Below are 18,783 nucleotides of genomic sequence, written 5' to 3' on the forward strand. Positions count from 1 at the left end.
AGAATAGTGACAGATCCGAAACAACTTTTACGATTCTGAACCAATTCACTTTCAGTGGAAACACTCTGAACTGGTTCAAGATTAGGCCGGAAAAAAATAATGAAACCGGTTCAACCCCAGTGGAAAAAGGGACAACACTTTCACAAGCGGGCGAGTGCATTCACACTCACACACAGGGACAGGAGGTTGTCCTGGGTGTCCTGGTGACATGCAGACATCACAGGGAGGATTATGTTGCACAGCAGCGAGGCTCTGCTGCGTCCGCTTGTCCTCCTGACATCACAGGCTAAATATGGTTCTGGACTAAATAAATCCCCCCACCTCCACTCCCACTCCAAAGCCCTAGGGCTGGGCAAGGCATCGGAAATATATCAATCACGGACATTTAGAACCAATAACTGACTTTCCTTCTTCTAGGTTAATCAAATAATTAAGCAGTTTTTTTTAATGATAATAATTTTCTTCTTATATATCCACAAATCGAAACGACAATCTTTATAGATTTTTTTTTATAATCAACCAATTAGTCGAATTAACCACTTAAGCATTGTATTATACTTCGTTGTACAATGGTGGTGCACAAAAATAGCCGATCTGCTATTTTCACACATGAAAAAGAAAAGAGTAGATATAATATTATGGAGATACAACGTTTCTGCCTGACAGCGACGATACATTATGTCACTACTGTAAATGATCGCTATGTCTATAGAGCAGGGTGTCCGGGACCCCTAGGGGTTCCTCAGAGTTACTACAGGGGGTCCGCCAAATCTTTGTGTGATGGGAAACCTTTTATTTACATGCACTTGAACCATAGCATCCCTATTCTGGAGGGAACTTTCACAGAAAATAGCAGATCTACAACGTGTCGTGAGCTTGTAGATCTGCTATTTTCGGCAAAAAGGTTTGGTGTGGAGGGGAAAAAGAGCAGACCAAGTACGGAACCAACATAATAGAGATGTGTAAACAAACAAAATACGTTCATTTACACCAGGGGTTCCCAAAGTTGGGGTCGCGACCCCACTTGGGGTCGCGGGAGACTGACGGTGGGGTCGCGAATTTATTTTGGGTCATAAAAAAATAAAAATAAAAATCATTTTTTTTATTTATTTTTTTTATTCTAAATTCAACAGAATGGATGAAATACAACCTAAAATGATTACAAATAGTACATTTTACCATTTTAATACATTTCAAATGCCACCGAACATGCAAGTTTATGTGCATAAATTACCTCCATGGTTAGGTGGGGTCGCGAGTCAATGGCCGCCTTATTTTGGGGTCACGGGCTGAAAAGTTTGGGAACCCATAATTTACACAACACTGGTGATAGTGCTGCCGAAAACGCCTATGAAGCTATCTATGAAATTGATGGAAAAGTTGAATCTGCAAAAATATTGTATAGATAATATTATGTAGTGGGGGGTCCCTGCTTCATCTCTCTCTCAGTTAAGGGGTCCTTGGCCTGAAAAACGTTGAAGACCCCTGCTATAGAGGCACTAGCAACAACACTGGCCTAGTAACACAAGCAACAGGAGAAGGTAAGCTAAGCTAGCAGCTAAGATGCTGCTCCGGTGTCTGTGTGTGTGTGCGTGTGCGTGTGCGTGTGTGTGTGTGTGTGTGTGTGTGCGCGTGGCAATGGATGTACAGTATGTGTATGCATGTATGTAATGCACGAGGGCAGATGGCCTAATTACAGTGGTTGGCGAGTTAAGTGGCATGCCTCCCTCTCACACCCAAATCCTAATCCTACATGCTGCGCTCCAATCAACATCTAAGGAGGCCCTGGTCCTCATAAGGGGCTGCTAGAGGTAATTACACCCCCCCCCTCCCACCCCCACCATATCACCTGCTGCTCCATATGAAAACACACAGTTGTGGAAGAAGCCCTCCGATTTTGTTTTACTTAAAGGACGACTTAACCTATTTTCAATCTTCATATAATCAGATCAGTCCTCACTAGCGCTTATTATAATATGGTACCGTTTTTGTGTCCTCGCTCCGCGAGGGCCGTGGACAGTTTGGAATGCCGCCTACCGGTGACATCATCGATGGGGAAACCAAGCCAATAGAAACTGCAGGCTTTCTTTACCTGGAACGTTGCTATGATAGAAGCCATTGTTCTCGCAATCATAAAAAAATACATTCAAAAATGTGAAATCTCGTTTGAAATGACCAAATTTGCCTACCGATGATGTCACTGGTAGGTGGGGTTTTTGAACCGTTCACAGCCCTCCTCTGAGACACAGAGTGAGTAGACAAAAATGCTGCTATTTTATAATGAGCATTAGTGAGGACCAATTATATGAAGGTGGGTTGAGAATGGGTGAAGTAAGTGGTCCTTTAAGTAGCCTACAGTACTTGAGTAAATGTGCTTAGTGACTTTACAGCAGTGGTTCTCAACCAGTGGTCCGGGGACCACCAGTGGTCCTTGAGGGGGTTCCAGGTGGTCCCCAGCTAGATGATGGCGTTGGTAACCAAATGGACCCTTATAGATCTTTAACTCTTGAGAGCGTAAAATGATTTGGTTTCATTATACAAAGAGTTAAATTATTGTTAAACATCTGCATTACTTTATTAAACAATTGTGATTTTGATCAACGTTTGCCTGTTATCTTGTCCATGTATTGTTGTTCTCGTGTCTTACTAAATAAAGTACATCAATCAATCAATCAATCTCTCCTATGGTAATACCAGCATGCAATTGTGGACAAAATCCTCTCCAACAATAACAAAATATTCTAGGTTTTGGGTCTGAGAGTCGAAATCTCAAATGGTGGTTCCGTGGCTCAAATGCCGAATAAATGATGGACCGTGATATGAAAAGGGTTGAAAACCACTGCTTTACACCACTGTAAACAGACCTCCCAACCCAACCAGGACCCCTGGAATAACTCTGTGATAGAGCTGGGCAATACATCGATAGTGCTGCGTATATATCGTCTCTGTCGGGTGGAAACCTCATATGTCCAAAACTGTTACTTTTCAGGATTCAAAATCAAATTCAAAAACAGCAAAAGTAGCAGATCTACAAGTTTGCTTGTAGATCTGCTACTTTTGATGCCGTTGTGTGACGCTGTAGTATGATCAAGTAGGGGCTTTAATTTACGAAAAAACACAAAACGTTAGAATATGGAGGTGAGAGGTTTCTGCACTGACAGGGACGATATGGATATTGTGATATGAGACTACAGTAGATATGGTCTGGGATGTTGGATATCAGATGACAAAATATGGCATTCCTGCTTTTAAAGGCTGCATTACAGTAAGGTGATGTCATCTTCTGAACCCACCTGACCGATCTAGCTTTTATTTTATTTGGCCGTTCGGTTATTATATGGGCATTACTGATGATCATTTATCAAAATGAATTGTTTTAAAAGATTGTGAAAGCACCAATAGCTAAAAGCACTAATAGCATCTCAATGAAAGCACTGAAAGCATCTCCACAATATCGATATCATATCAAGGTGTTTGGTAAAAGAACATTTTATTTGATTTTGTCCATATCTCGGTCTGTCCATAATGACTGTACATAAGGACATACTGTCCATAAGTGTGTACTGTCCATAACTATGCATGGAATAAAGCTAAATTAAATCTCATGACTGAAAACTGAATGATCTTTAGGTACCTGTATTATCATTCTAAACCTATGTTGCTGCTGTTCTGTTCTACATACAGCCAACCAGTTGAGGAAATCACAGATTGAGCCTTTAAGCTTTGCTTTTTATGAAATGTCCGACACCATTCGTGTTTATGGAATACTGTATGCTTCTAAACATGGTCTTCTATTGTGTGAGGCAACGGGTTGCGTCTGCTAATCTCATCCTTAAGCCATTCAGACCGGGAACGCATCTACAAATGTCTTCTAAATCCTAACTGGTTTCTGAAAGAACTTGCATTTCTGTATCTAGTGGTGCTCCAACCTTTTCATGTCAATGACCCCCCAAAAATTATATATATTTGGCCGCCGACCCCCATCTCAAAATATGTTGTTCCAGGGACTCCCAGAAGCAAAGATTTGAGTAACAAATGTTCGCTTTAAAAAAAAAATATATATATATTCAAAGATTTGCACAAATGTTCACGATTTTCCCAAAAAAATGTAGATCTATAAGCTCATAGCGTGGCACTCGCTATGAGCCTATAGATCTGCTAATTTTGAACAGCCAAAGTATAAAATAATGGTTAAAGCTAAAAATCTAAAATGAAACAGAAATGCGTTCCCGGATTGAATGGGTTAAAAAAAAAAAATCTCCACAAACAAACAAGCAGCCAACGGTTGCTTCCTGGTTCAAGCACCCCGAGGACTCCCCCCCCCCCCCATACAGTGCGGTACGGTGGTGCGTGCGGCCCCGGGATTGGCCGGCGCGCTCCCTGAGCGTTGGTTTGAGTGCCGTCTCGGCGGGCCAGTGGCGTGCTGCGTTGGCTGCGGTCGCCATGATCCAATGACTGCGTCAGCAGCAGAGGGAGAATTGGAGTAAACAAGCTGGGCTCCCTCGGGGAGAGAGAGAGAGACTGAGGTCTCTCTCTCTCTCTCCCTCTCTCTCTCTCTCTCTCTCTCTTCCGTAGGAACCACACCCCATCTGCTATCTGCCGTTTTTAGAGAACCGTGGTTCTCAACCGGCGGTCCACGGGACCACTAGCGGTCCCATGGCGTATTTACGGGTGGTCCGTGGGAAAAAAAATTTATTGCAGAAGGAAGGGAAGTCTGCACACTGTGTGTGTCTCTCAGCTCCCAGTAGAAAACTGTTATTGAATCGACAACTTTTCAACCCAAACAGGTCTGTTGTGTCATCAGACCTGATGAAGACACGTTTGGTGAGACACAGAGTGCGGACTTCCCTTCCTTCTCCAGTGCACGACTGTATATATCGTTGTTCCGCACCTGTACATTGTTATTGGGATGTGCGTTGTTGCTTCGCTTTGGACTCTATTTTAAACATTTTATTGTGTGTTTTATTTTTACTGCACACAATAATTTTGTATAGTTGAATATACTGCAATAATAATGTGTGGTTGTCACAAAATCCCAAGGCACACGTGGACTTGTCTCACGGCACACCGTTACTACTGTGCTAGAGGATCGAAATATGTTGGTGGTCCAGAGCTCACAAAAGGCTGATTTAGAACATGATGCAACACAGGGACGCCGTCTTTTGTGCGCGACCGTGGGGGCTGAACTTGACCTAGACACGCCCCCCCCCCTCCCACCCCACCCGCGACCGAAAAATAAGTCTTATTTTTTTTCATTGACTACTTTATGTATGCCACCTTAAACAGTTTAATTATTTTAGCTGCATTCATGTCATGAAAGGTGCTATTTTCATTTCATTTTATAGAGGGCCATTATAATTTATAAGGAAGGTAAAATAAACTTTACAGTAAAAGCAATCAAACTCAAAGAATTAGAAGAAAGCAAGGTGATGCAGCCACACATCAAACTATACAGAGCAGGTTTACAAGGGCTTGATGGCTGGGTGGGGTTGTTAGATTCCTACATTCCTGCGCTATTGTTCTATAGGTGTTAACGGCCGGCGCGTTGAATGCGTCTCTTTCGCGGCCGTCGCGGGCACTATTTGAACCTTCAGAGAGCTGCTTTGCGCTATAGTCATGGAAATTAAATTGGGCCCCGATGTGAGGGGGCTCATCAGTTGAGCAAGGGGGCTGTGGACCCGAGGCCCCCACCCTGTCGGCGCCCCTGATGCAACAGATCTGAATAATGCTGCTGCCCTTTCACAGTCTAAATGAACTATAAGCTCTTATAGAGCCACTTACATCGAATCATATTCATAGAGCACTTGACTGACTGAATTTACCTAAAGCATTTATTCACACTTGTGGATGATTCCACCGTCTCAGTACCAGTTTTTATTCATGGCCGACTGGCGCCCTCTGCTGGCTGTACAGGAGCCTAGCCGTCTCTAGAACAGGGACTGACTACCTTACTGACTGACTATCCTAATGTGCGATTTGTGAATCCCCACACTCAATAGAGCACCGAAGTCTGACGTAATTTACACATCCTACCTGGGTAGCGTTTTTTTTCCTACATTCCTAATTCCCATAGACGTGTTTAATATCGCGTCAAATAAGAACTGTGTTCCAAAAATAAACAAATGACCCCGGCGGTTTGACTCATATGGATATGAAGCATCAACTGACGGTGAGAAAACACTAATGTTACTTCCGCCGACTTAGTTAAATTTTCACCAGAAACATACTGTATCAAATATGAGTGACTGACTATCATAAACGATACAGAACCACCTCCCTGACAATATTGCCGAGACAGTTTGTTTATTTTTGGACCACAATTCTTATGAGAGACGATTCTAAGACGACCCAATGTTATTCTCCATAGAGAAAATACTTCTACGAGCCAGGGGATGAACGAGTGACGTCAGGACTTCTGTGCTCTATTAAAACAATATGTAAAATGATGATGTTTTAGTAATATTGTTCCTGCTGTTCTACATACTGCCAACCAGGTGAAGAAATCAACAGATTGAGGCTATAAACCTTTGCTTTTCTGAAATATCCCAGACCATTAGGGTTTTATGGAAGATGCTTCTGTACATATTTCTAGTTTGACCACTTCAAATGCTCCAATCTTAAAATAACAACCGAAAATAGCCGATCTACAAGCTCTCAATCGGCTATTTTTGCTGTGCAACACTTTTCCATAGAAGACATGCTGGCTTCTATGTAATCAAAATGACAGAAATAGGTTGTGGCGACTGAGATCTTTCTCTCGTAGCCAGACAACTATTCCATGATCTCTGAATGCTATATAGTGTCTGGAACTACACCTCCCAAAAGCCGAGAAAGGAAGCTGTTATCTGTCCAGTCATTTCCATTCCTGAAAAAATATTTTTTAATATCTGACGGGTCTTAAAAATCCTTAAATTGTCTCTAAGAAGTGTACAGATAGCCTGTATATACTTAATACTGTATGTTGGTTTGTTTACTGTTGAGGGAGAAAACAATGTTGCAGTTGAACATGAAACAAATCATCCTGGGACCCCCCTAGGGATGGGACGATATGAAAATTACATGTCGCCACATTGTGGCAAAAATAATTGCGATTAACAATATTATCACGATAATCAAAATATGCTTAAAACGCCACTTATGTTAAACACTTGAAACCCCAGCATCCCTATTCTGGGGGGGAACGTTCGCCAAAAATAGCCGATCTACAAGCTTGTAGATCGGCTATTTTTGTCAAATAGATTTGTGTAGAGCGAAATAAGAGTGTACCAAATGCATTCTTTACAGGGTATAAGTGGTTTAAGTGGTACTGAATTTGCAGCTCAACAAAAACGAATTCATAGTGTATGACGATTTCACGATAAATTAAAATCTCCACGATACGATTATTGCGAGTGTTTTTTAATCACGATGAACGATAAATTACGATTATCGTCACATCCCTAGAACCCCCCCCCCCCAAATCAGGGTGCCCCGGACCCCACAGGTAGAGAACCACTGTGGTGGAGGAGGAGGAGGAGGAGGAGGAGGAGGAGGAGGAGGAGCAGCGTGACCTCACCTGGGTCATCTTGTCCACGGAGACGGGGATGCCATCGATGGTGAGGGGGGGCAGCTCCGACACCAGGTCCCCTCCGGGCGGGGCGTGTTCCATCAGGGCGCTCTCCAGGTCCTCTAGGATCATGGTCTTGTATTTCCTCACCTTTACGGGAGGTAGACGCAGAACATAAGAGTGGAAAAGAGTAGGGCAGTCACCATTACAAATTGTATTCAAATAATTGCGATTAAGGATTCAATTGTGTGTTTGGCATTGAACACTGGAAGTTATGAAGCCTTTTAGGCTTCGTGATAAAAAAAAATCACAAGGCAGATATAACAAATAACTGAAATATACAAAGAAATTATTGATATATTTAATCATTTATGCTATTAAAAATAGCAGAAATAGCTGATCTACAAGCTGCCCAAGATGCCCTCAGGCCGTCGTTACAGAGCTTCGAAACTCACAAAAAGGGGCTCAGATAGCTTTGTACCTACCTCCATCAGACTGCTGAACATCTAGGTTTGGTGAAGCCCCCCCCCCCACCCCTCCCTCCCCCCTCAAGCACGTTGGACTATTCCACCTGATGGACGCTAGTAGTGAATATATAATAATAATAATATAATATATTATTTTTATCATGCTTTTAAGTTTTATCATGCTTTTAAGTAGTAGTTTTAAATGTACTTTGTGTCTTTTATAGTGACATAGGTATATATGTATGTTGTCTTTTTTAACCACTGCACAAACAAAGTTCCGAAAGGAAAATAAAGTTGTTTGAATTGAATTGAATTGAATACAACGCGTCACTTTGTGGCGCGTTGTAAGCTCGTAGATCAGCTATTTCTGCTATTTTTTTATATTTGAAAATGTGTGAACATCTTTCAACATGGAAACGATTATGACGGTAATGTAAAAATAATTGTGATTATCTAAAATAATTGCGATTAGACGATTATGTAATAACTGTGACAGCCCTAGAAAAGAGATCATCACCCAGGAGGCTGATGCCTAATCTATGCTCTGACAGGTAACAGGAAGAGTGGGCACTAAGGAGGAGTGGGCACCTCGAAATAAAACTGTCTACTTGGTCCAAAATGTTACTATGTTAGTTAGTTACAAACTAACTAAAAAGCTTTAGCTTTTTATACTTCCACCGGCAACAGCCTAGGCCATGGACATAATGCTCTATGCGTCGCTGGCGACAACAGATCAATGTTGCTGTCAATTCAATAACGTAAAAGACGTAAAGTTGGTGTCTCCCCTGGACCCAAACTTACAAGAATACATTTTACACTTTATCCCCATTTAAAAAAAAATATGTAGGGACTGTACATTCAACATACATCAACTAAGGAAAAACAAAAAAGCATATTTAGTGGCACATAAATCGTATCCGGGACCCAAAATGGGTCCCAACCCTATGTTTGGGAAACACTGGTTTAAAGATGCTCACCACGTTCTCCAGAGGCGCCGCACCGAACACTTTGAACACCGCGTTGGGTTTGGAGGGAGAGATGCACAGAACGATGGCCTGCTGGCCCACCCTGGTGGTGTACTCATCAAGTGTCGCCCGAAGTTTCCTGTGAACACAAATAACTATCAGTCATTTACATATCATCATCGCTGTCCAGTGTCCGGCAGAAACCTTGTACGTCTGCATTTCATCGATAATTCATACATTTAGGCTATCAGCCTATTTTATACTCGTTTGTACGATAGTGTCGCGCAAAAGTGCCAAAAATAGATGATCTACAAGCTCATGATGTGTTGCAATGCGTTGTGAGCTGGTAGAGCATCTATTTTCACTGCTTTTGAACATTTTCAAATATGATGACAAGCCCAAAATACGGACACGCCAGGTTGAAAGTGGTTAAGTCTGTCAGTGGTTCAATTATATACATTTTGAACCAATGGAAAGTATTAACAACAGCTTGTGTCTAAATAATAACTACACTTTGGAACACATGTTCCTTATTCCCTTTCCTGAAAGGTAGCCTTTTGGACAAGGTTTCCACCTGATATTCATTTAGACGTGTGCCATTAATAACAAATAATGAGTGTGGATTGTGTTGTTCCCAGGCCGACCTGAGAAGCCGGGTCTGCTGTCTCTTGCGGATGGAAGGGTTGGACTCAAAGATGTGGGGTCTCTTGCGTTTCTTGCCGGTTGCCACCGCAGCAGCAGCTGCCATGCCCACTGGCCCTGAGAGTGGAGACAGACAGATGAACCAAAAACTTGGACCAATTCTTTTCAAACTGTGTTAATTTTGACAGCAATTTTGACAGCAATTTCTTTTTATGTTTTAGTCATAGTCTATTGCATAACATTACATCTAGTTTCAGTCATATTTTCACCATCTGAAATGTTGAACTTTTAGTCTAGTTTTAGTTTACTAAATATCATAAGATTTTAGACTAAATCTACGGTTGATTTAGTCGACTAAAATGTATATTGGCGGGCCGTGATGACGTTGCAATGCCCGATTTACACTTAGCTGTGTGCCGAAAATAGCCGATCTAAAAGCTCGCAACGCGTTTCGAGCTCGTAGATCGGCTATGTTCGGAGCGTGACACCCACACGCAGCCAAGCGTGGAATTATTCTCTTCTCCACTAGTCGCTCCCTAACATTTTTGTTGACGAAATTGTCAAACATTTTTCGTCATAGTTTTAGTCAACGAAATTAACACTGCACAGAAGGGCAAGTCAAAATCTCATCTGTATTCTATTCATATCCATTGATTATAGGGCAAAACCTGGTGGACGATGACCAGGGTGAGATTGTTTTGAGAACATTAGCTGGTCCCATAGCACCACCTACTGGTCCAATAGATGCAGTTATGCTGAAGACAGACGAGACCTTGGTCATTTTATCTGTGGAACAATTCAGCACAGATAAAAATAAACACAGGAGGTCACAGGCTAAGGACAGCCTTAATCTTAGCTGCACACACAGCATGACTGGAAGAGAAGAGATGCAAATCATCCTGGCCTGATGCAAGTACTCTTTAGAAATGTTTGAATACGGAAGATGCAAATCTCCCCTCCGGGGGTACCGAGCTGCTTTTATTTTTGAATACATTTTAAAACAGAAGCAAACACACACACACGAGCGCACACACACACACACACACACTCACACACACACAAAAGACACACTGATGCAATGTGCCATTGAAAAGAAAATCTACATAAATACAAGCTAACACTTTAACCCATTCAATCCGGCAACGCATCTACAAATGTCTTCTAAATCCTAAACAGTTTTCTGAAAACCGTATGTTGCTATAATAATATCAGTGGTTCTCAAACATTTTCATGTCAAGGACTCCTGAAATTATATGTATTTGGCTGTGGACCCCCCCAACTCAAAATGTGTTGTTCCAGGGACCCCCCCAGAAGCAACGATTTGAGTTACAAATGTTCGCTTTGAAATATATATTCAAAGATTTGCAAAATAATTCACGATTAAAAAAGAAAATCTTAAAATGACACAGATGCGTTCTTAATGGGTTAAATATAAGAAATACTGTGTGAGCTCCGCTGTTCTTCCTAGGTGGTAAAGTGGCTCTGGACTATATTTGACAATGTTATGGCTGAACACGGATTTGACCCTTTCTGTTACCCATGTCCTTCACCCAATTTCCCCCCGAATGTAATTAGGTCATCTAGAGCAGTGGTGCACACACTTTTTTGCACGAGACCCACGAGAGAAATTTCATGTCTCCCGGGGACCCAAACTGGTGAAAATAGCTGATCTACAAGCTCGCTGTGAGCTTGTAGAGCAGCTATTTTTGCTATTTCTTAAAAGTTTTTTGTTTATTTTGTATTGTTTCAAATGCATGAAATTCTCTTGAAAATGTTTTGAAATGTATTTTAGTTTCTGAAAAAAAAAAATGTTACTTGAAAAACTGACAATCTTTTTATTTTTAAAGGAAATAAAAAAAGGATAATTTTTTCAAACATGAGTTCCGACCCACTGTTTGGGAAAAACTAATCTAGAGACAACTACAGTATGCAGAGGTTGACACTAAGGTCTCAGAGGCCCTTGCCCGTCGGGCAAGTACAGGTCAAGTTCACCTTGCCCAAAGGTCATGCCCACTTGCCCGGAAAGTAAATCAAATTAATGTTAAATCCAATCGATAACTGTCGAGTGGCGACCGTCACTTTAAAAATCTGAATGAGCGCAACTGCTACCAATAATGTTTAATGAAGACGGTTGCTTCGCCATTCAAACGCACTTCAGGTGCGTTTGAACCTGAAAGCAAACTCCACTTGCCCGAATGTTTTATTTACTTGCCATGGGCAGACGGGCAACCATTAACTCTTTCACTGCCACACTTATTTCAGACTGTGTCGTCCCAGTGCCAGGAAAAAGGTGAATTTTTCCTCCGTTTGTTTTTTAACATTGAAGTGAATGGAGCAGCAATTTTTTGGATAGCGTTATCTCCTAGTTCCTTTGAGATAAACAAACAAAAAAAAGAATTTATATTTTCGTCATTTCCGTCCGTGGCCATGATAGCCATAGAGCCATCGGACGGGAATTCCCGTTTTTGGCAGTTAAAGAGTTAATGTCAACCCCTGAGTATGTCTGAAATAAGATACTCATCTTCCATTAATTGGACTAATTCTAAAAGAAGAACTCTGCTCTTCTTCACCACATGTCTGGACTGACCAGACCCTCATACCTGTCAGTGACCTCATCGGTACTGACCTGCGGCGGCCAGGTGAGCCGTGACCTCATCGGTGCCGGCCGAGTTCAGGATGTCTGAGTCGTCGTACACGTCGTCGTCCGGCGAGGACGTGGAGTCTTCCTCGGCGCTCATCATGGTGGCTTCGGTGAAGGTGGCCACGTGGACCTACAGTACGGACAGTAAGCATCGTTACAGATGCCAAATCCTTCAACGCATTGGATTAAAGCAAAATAAAATCTCATGACTGAAAATGTTTGCATGACCAAGTCCTAGTGTGGGATTTGGCGAAACAGTGTTGAAAGGAGCTCCCCCACACTAGTGCTGATTCCTAAACAATTAACACAATTATGTATAATAATTAAGAATTATGATGTTTTACTAATATTGTTCCTGCTGTTCTACATACAGCCAACCAGGTGAAGAAATCACAGATTGAGGCTTTATGTGAAATATCCGAGACTATTATATTATATTTTTGGAAGATGCTTCTGAACATATTGCTAGTTTGACAACTACAAATGCTCTTATCTTAAAATAATAACCGAAAATATCCCATCTACAAGCTCTAAATGCGTCAAGAGCTTGTAGATCGGCTATTTTCGCTGCACAACACGCTTCCATAAAAGACATGCTGGCTTCTATGGAATCCAAATGACTGAAATCTGTCGTGATGACTGAGAACTTTAATCCATGTGGACAGTGAGCATTGTTACAGATCCAACATCCTTCAACATTAAAGAGTAGGGGAGAGAGTTAAAGCAAAAGATTAAGTTATTCATCAGACTGAAGCCTGAAACATACTCCTCCGTGCAAATACGTGGACACTTTAACCCATTCAATCTGGGAACGCATCTGTGTCATCTTAAGATTTATTTGGCTATTACTTTTTTATAAATATTTTTTTAAAGTGAACATGTTTAACTCCAATCTGGGGGGGTCCCTGGAACAACATATTTTGAGATGGGGGCCAAATACATATCATTTTGACATGGAAAAGTTGGAGCACCACTGATATAGCAACATACTGTTAGGATTTAGAAAACATTTTTAGATATGTATTAGGCAGCGGACCCCATCTCAAAATATTTTGTTCCAGGCACCCCCCAGAAGCAAAGATTTTAGTTAAAAATGTTCACTTTTAAAAATATATATTCAAAGATTTGCACACATTTTCCACAATGTTTCCAAAAATAGCAGATCTACAAGCTCATCTCTCTCCCCATTTCCTGTCAGCCTACTGTCCTGTCAATAAAGGCATAAAATCCCAAAAATAAATCTTAAATAAATGTGCCCTTTACAGTTCCGTTTTATCAAGTACAGAGGGTTTAAGTGGTACTGAATTTGCAGCTCAACAAAAGCTAATTCATCCTAGTGTATGACGGGGGAGAATTTCACGATAAATTAAAATGTCTGCGATACGATTATTGTGAGCGGGTTTTTTTTTTCACGATAAACGATAATAACGATTATCGTCCCATCCCTAATCGGTATCGGAAACAACTCTGGTTACTGATGGTAGAAGAAGTGCACCTGCTGGACCTGGCTTGCCTCGATGGTGGTCATGTGCTCCGTCTGGTGAACGCCGTGCTCGTCCATCACATTAAAAACCTCCTGGTCTGGACTGGGACCGGTCCAGGAAAACTCTTAACTGGTGAAGAGAGAGAGAAAATAATGGACTTAGTAAGGAAACTAATTAACCTGGGAGGCGAGTGTGCAGGAACCCAGACCTGCACAGTTCTCAAACACACAAACACACACAAGAGACACAAACACACAAATGGAAAAAAGTCTGTTCTCAATTTCCTGTCAATGAAGCACCTTCCAAATGAATTGAAAAGAAAGATTGTGTATGTTTGGGATGGCTCAGGGTAGAAGACAGGGTAAAGCAAATATCACTGGGATTGGTATTTAATCCATTAAGACCGGGAACGCATCTGCTGTCATTTTAAGATTTCTTTGGCTATTAAAAAAATTGCAGATATACAAGCTCATAAGCTTGTAGATCTGATATATTTTTTTGAAACAATGTGAAAGCGAACATTTTTAACTTAAATCTTTGCTTCTGGGGATTCTACAAATGTCTTTTTTTTTTGTGTTTTCTTCTTTTTTTTTATAACTTATGTCGCTATAAAATCAGTGGTTCTCAAACTTTTTTCATGTCAAGGACCCCCAAAATGATATGTATTTGTCCACGGACCCCAAAATTGGCCTGAAAAAACATCTGGAGACCACAAGGGGAGGTAAATGTAAATTTCCCATCTCTTTTGTACATAGTGTTTGTATTTGCTGATGACATATAGTATTACTTTTGTATGCTATGTTGATTAATTGAATACATAGGACCACAATGAAAACAAGGCCCGAGTCAATTGAATTAATCGATTGAATCTTTTTTTATTTTAATGGTATCAATATTTATGTGGTCACATTTTGCTCAACAGTGTTGTTCATGGAATTAGAGTTATGATGAGTGGACCTGATCACTGATATTACACAATTTATAGTTGGCTTTGATATAATGGACAGTATTTATATATCATTTGTATTACTAGTGATCATAATCTCAAAACCATTCTGTGTCTCATTCAATAGCTATAACAACACTACTACTCGTCGTCCTGTAGAGGGCATCTTCCATCATAATATGGATTTATGTCATTATGCTGGACCTTCAGTTGAAAACGTAAATTATGTGAAATTCATTCTAATACACCTTGCCCCGATAATAAATAATGTGCTCATTCACGTTGCTTTACCTTTCATAAAGTTGCAAAAGGGATTCTTAAAATATTTCCCTCCTTGCAACGTTTTTCTTGGAGAGACTAGTTTAAAAATACTACACAACTCATTCTACCATCTCCTTAATATTAACAAGAAATAGTAGGATTGTATGTAACTTAATTGAGAGAAGAGAAAGTAGTGAAAATAGCTGATCTACGAGCTCTGCTATTTCCTCTTCTCTTCAAAATGTTTGAAAATGTATGAATATCTTTTTTCCAACATGGAAACGATTATGCAACTAATATAATTGTGATTTATCTCAAATAGCCTGATTGTGATTAGACGATTATGTAAGGATTGTGACAGGCCTATAGGCAGACACAGATGTATTTAACACAACACAAAAATAGTGAAAGTAGCCAATCTACAAGTAGATCTGAAGGTCTGCTATTTTCGACCATTTTTTTACCTTTTGCCTCTAATGATCACTATAATGATCGATTAATTTATTATTTCAATAATCGATTAGTTCGATTAACTGTTGCAGTCCGTTTATTTTTCCATCTTCATGTCAGACACTTAGATAGCATTATTGATCAGTAAAGATAAGAATCCAGACGCATTATTCCAAGGAATATTTCATTAACTGGCAAACTAACTCATATATCGTCTCAGTCGGCTGGAAACCTCATATGTCCAAAACTTTGACTTTTCAGGATTCAAATAAAAAAATAGCAAAAGTAGCAGATTTACAAGCTTAAAACGTGTCGCTTCACACTGCGTTTCGAGCTCGTGAATCTGCTGCTTTTGATCCTTTTGTTGTGTGACGCTGTAGTATAAAAGCAAAATATGGAGATAAGAGGTTTCTGCCCCGACAGCAACAATATGATCAAAAGCTTAGTACTACTGGCAGGAGATCCATTTGGCATCATGTGGCTCCATGGTCCATGGCAACAATCCCACCACATTTTGTATTCATTTGTAGGCTACAATTATTTATAATGGTGAGAATGTATTATCAACCATTTATTATCTGGGGGTCCATGGAACCCCTCACAATAAGGACCCCACTTTGAAAACCACTAACCTAATCTGCAGTTATCACTTTTTAATACATACTACTGAACAATATCTTCCAGAATAATAATAATAGTAATTCTCTGGGACATCTTAAATATATTTTGTCATTTTCAGTGACTTTCACCATGACTGGAAAAATATGTTTTAAAAAAAGAGGGGGGAAAGGATAATATCACTGTATCATCTTACCAGTCTACCCAGTAATACTTTACTGGTTTATATGAGCTGCAGCACTAGGTACCATTAATAATAATGTCAGTGGTGGACTACTGGAAAGTAACTAAGTACAGCTTGAGCTTGTAGATCCGCTATTTTCTAAAGATTTGTATGCATTTGAAAACTTGTGAAATGGGACATTCTGCACCATGAGTACTTTCTATTTTTGGTACTTTAAGTACATTTTGATGCCAATACTTTTGTACTTTTACTCAAGTACATTTTGAATTGTTCACTTTTACTTGTCACAGAGTATTTCTACATTGCGGTATTGATGCTTTTATTTAAGTTAAAGATGTGAGTGCTTTTTACACCACTGCATAATGGGGGTATTAATAACATTGTACACATGTGGGTGTCTAGAACTATGGCCCCCTTCCACCTGAACACATTTAATACTATAATTTAATATAATAATTAATATAATGTAATAATATATACATGATAATATAATAATACTCGTTTAATGATATGAGCTGCAGCAGTAGGCAGCATAATAATCATTATGTAGGGTATTATTATTAACAACATTGTACACATGGGGATGGGGGTCTCTAGAACTATTATAGTCCATCTGAACTCATTTAATAACCAGTCATCATCATAATGTGTGTCATCATTATGATGGATGACATACAGGTTAGCTAAGAGCAGCTAACGCTACTAATGCCCTACATTTTGGCTTCATTAGCCCAAAGCTAAGCTAAAGCATATTTAATGGCGAACTGAAGCCTGCAGAATGGGAGTTATTATTATTAACACAAAACCACATGAACGGACACTAGTTGTGACGCAGCAGTGAAATCAATAACCCATAATCATAATGATAATACAATAATAAACAGTGGAGTAGCGTTGAAAACATGATTGTTAGTCAGAGAAGAACCAACAACAGGCCTCTCTGAGGCCTGTTGTTGGTTCTTCTCCGACTAATAATCATGTTATAGCAGAAATAAACGAAGAAAACTGGAACAAAAAGCATGTAAACAAAGTGCATCGTCGCTCGAGACGATGATGATATGATGTCGCTCGAGCTTCCAGCCCGGGATTGAAGCTCGAGCTGAGGCGGGCTGTGCGGCTGCGCCGCCGCTCGAGCTGGCTGGAGATTGCGCGGTAGAGCACTAACCTCGCTGCGGCTGCGCTGCTTCGGGCCTGGGCCTGCGCGCGCGGTATACGGAGCAGAGCGGGGAGGCTGGGCGGGCGGCTCGAGCTGAAGGCTCTGTCTGGGCCTGCGCGGTACGGAGGAGAGCGGGGAGGCTGGCTTGTGTGGGGCGGCTCGAGCCGGATGGAGAGGATAGAGAAATGATCCACAATGGAGGCGGACGCTGCGCGAGGCAGAGGCAGAGCGGGGGGGGGGAGGAAACCCTTTCCCATCACCCGGGGGGACGGTGCCGTCTCCATGGTAGCGGCCCCACACGGCGCGCCCATTGGCTACTTTGGGCTGGGGTGGCAGCGATTGGCTAAAGCTGTTGGTTGTGTAGGCAACCATTTTTGGGGGCGAGGTAGGGGGGCTGGGAAGGGAAAGAGTGGGTGAAATTATTTTTTGGGGGAGGTTGTATTATGCTTTTAAAAATGGACTAAAAATATACCTTTTTAGTTGTTTTATTAGTGTTGTAATTATTTTTTGTCTGGAAGCAAAGTATTGGCGCAAAGAGCTTACATGGAAGAACCAATCATGTAAATTTAAAACAATGCATGGTGGTGGAAAATCATGCTGCAGAAGAGACTGAGAAACGTTTAGATGTCCATGGTGGCACTTTGTTGGACTCAGATCTGTCGCCATCTGCTGGCCATTCACAGATTTGCTTTCTCAAGTGGCTGTTTCATTCAAAACCTTTTCAACTGTCAAGTTGGCTAAAGTTGTTGTTGTTGTTGGCAAAGAGGTTCTTCAAGGTGCTGCAGATCTTGATTTATAAATGGACTGTGTTCTTGACATTTGTACTGTATCCACAGTGGTGTAAAGTAACAAAGTACATTTACTCAAGTACTGTACTTTAGTAAAATGTTGAGTTATTTTTACTTTACTGGAGCATTTCAAATTTTCAGTACTTTTACTTCTACTCCGCTACATCTCAGAGACAGATATTGTACTTTTACTTCACTACAATTATTTGAAAACTTTAGTTACTAGTTACTTTGTAGATTTTGATTATTATTACAAAACTTATATTAACCACTTCAGCCCTATTTAAACTTTGGCTATTTGAAAATAGCCGATCTACAAGCTCACAACGCATCACATCGTGTGAGCTTGTAGATCTGCTATTATCAAAAGATTTTGTATACATTTTAGACATATGATAACTTCTGAAACGGGACATCGGTACGGGTATCAAATATCACTATTATTATTTATTTTACATATATTCGTTTTTTTCTCCCTTGACCCCTTGTCCTCTAATTATCTTGTGATATTGTTAATCTCTATTAAAGCAGCACTATGTAACTGTTTTTTAAGCTGATCAAAACATTGCGGGCAAAACTTGGTTTACTTACAGAAATAAATGTTGTGTCCTACTCTCAGTCCCCCTCAGTCTATG

General features: G+C 40.6%; 1 protein-coding gene across 2 annotated transcripts in view; it reads right to left on the reverse strand.

Moving 5' to 3' along the window:
• The window catches only part of nrf1 (nuclear respiratory factor 1), a 38,263-nt gene extending 20,701 nt beyond the window's left edge, over nt 1–17,562 (reverse strand). For both annotated transcript variants that reach the window (XM_080421611.1, XM_080421610.1), the window contains exons 1-6: nt 17,370–17,562; nt 13,757–13,874; nt 12,247–12,391; nt 9,623–9,737; nt 8,991–9,117; nt 7,556–7,696 (exon numbers count right to left, since the gene is read on the reverse strand). In XM_080421611.1, the coding sequence (XP_080277737.1) occupies nt 7,556–7,696; nt 8,991–9,117; nt 9,623–9,737; nt 12,247–12,391; nt 13,757–13,822 (594 nt within the window). In that variant the 5' untranslated portion in view covers nt 13,823–13,874; nt 17,370–17,562. The remainder of the gene's footprint in view (nt 1–7,555; nt 7,697–8,990; nt 9,118–9,622; nt 9,738–12,246; nt 12,392–13,756; nt 13,875–17,369) is intronic.
• Nucleotides 17,563–18,783: the final 1,221 nt, after the last annotated feature.

This window comes from Gymnoscopelus braueri (assembly GCF_963280865.1).
Source record: "Gymnoscopelus braueri genome assembly, chromosome: 23".
NCBI classification, from domain to species: domain Eukaryota; kingdom Metazoa; phylum Chordata; class Actinopteri; order Myctophiformes; family Myctophidae; genus Gymnoscopelus; species Gymnoscopelus braueri.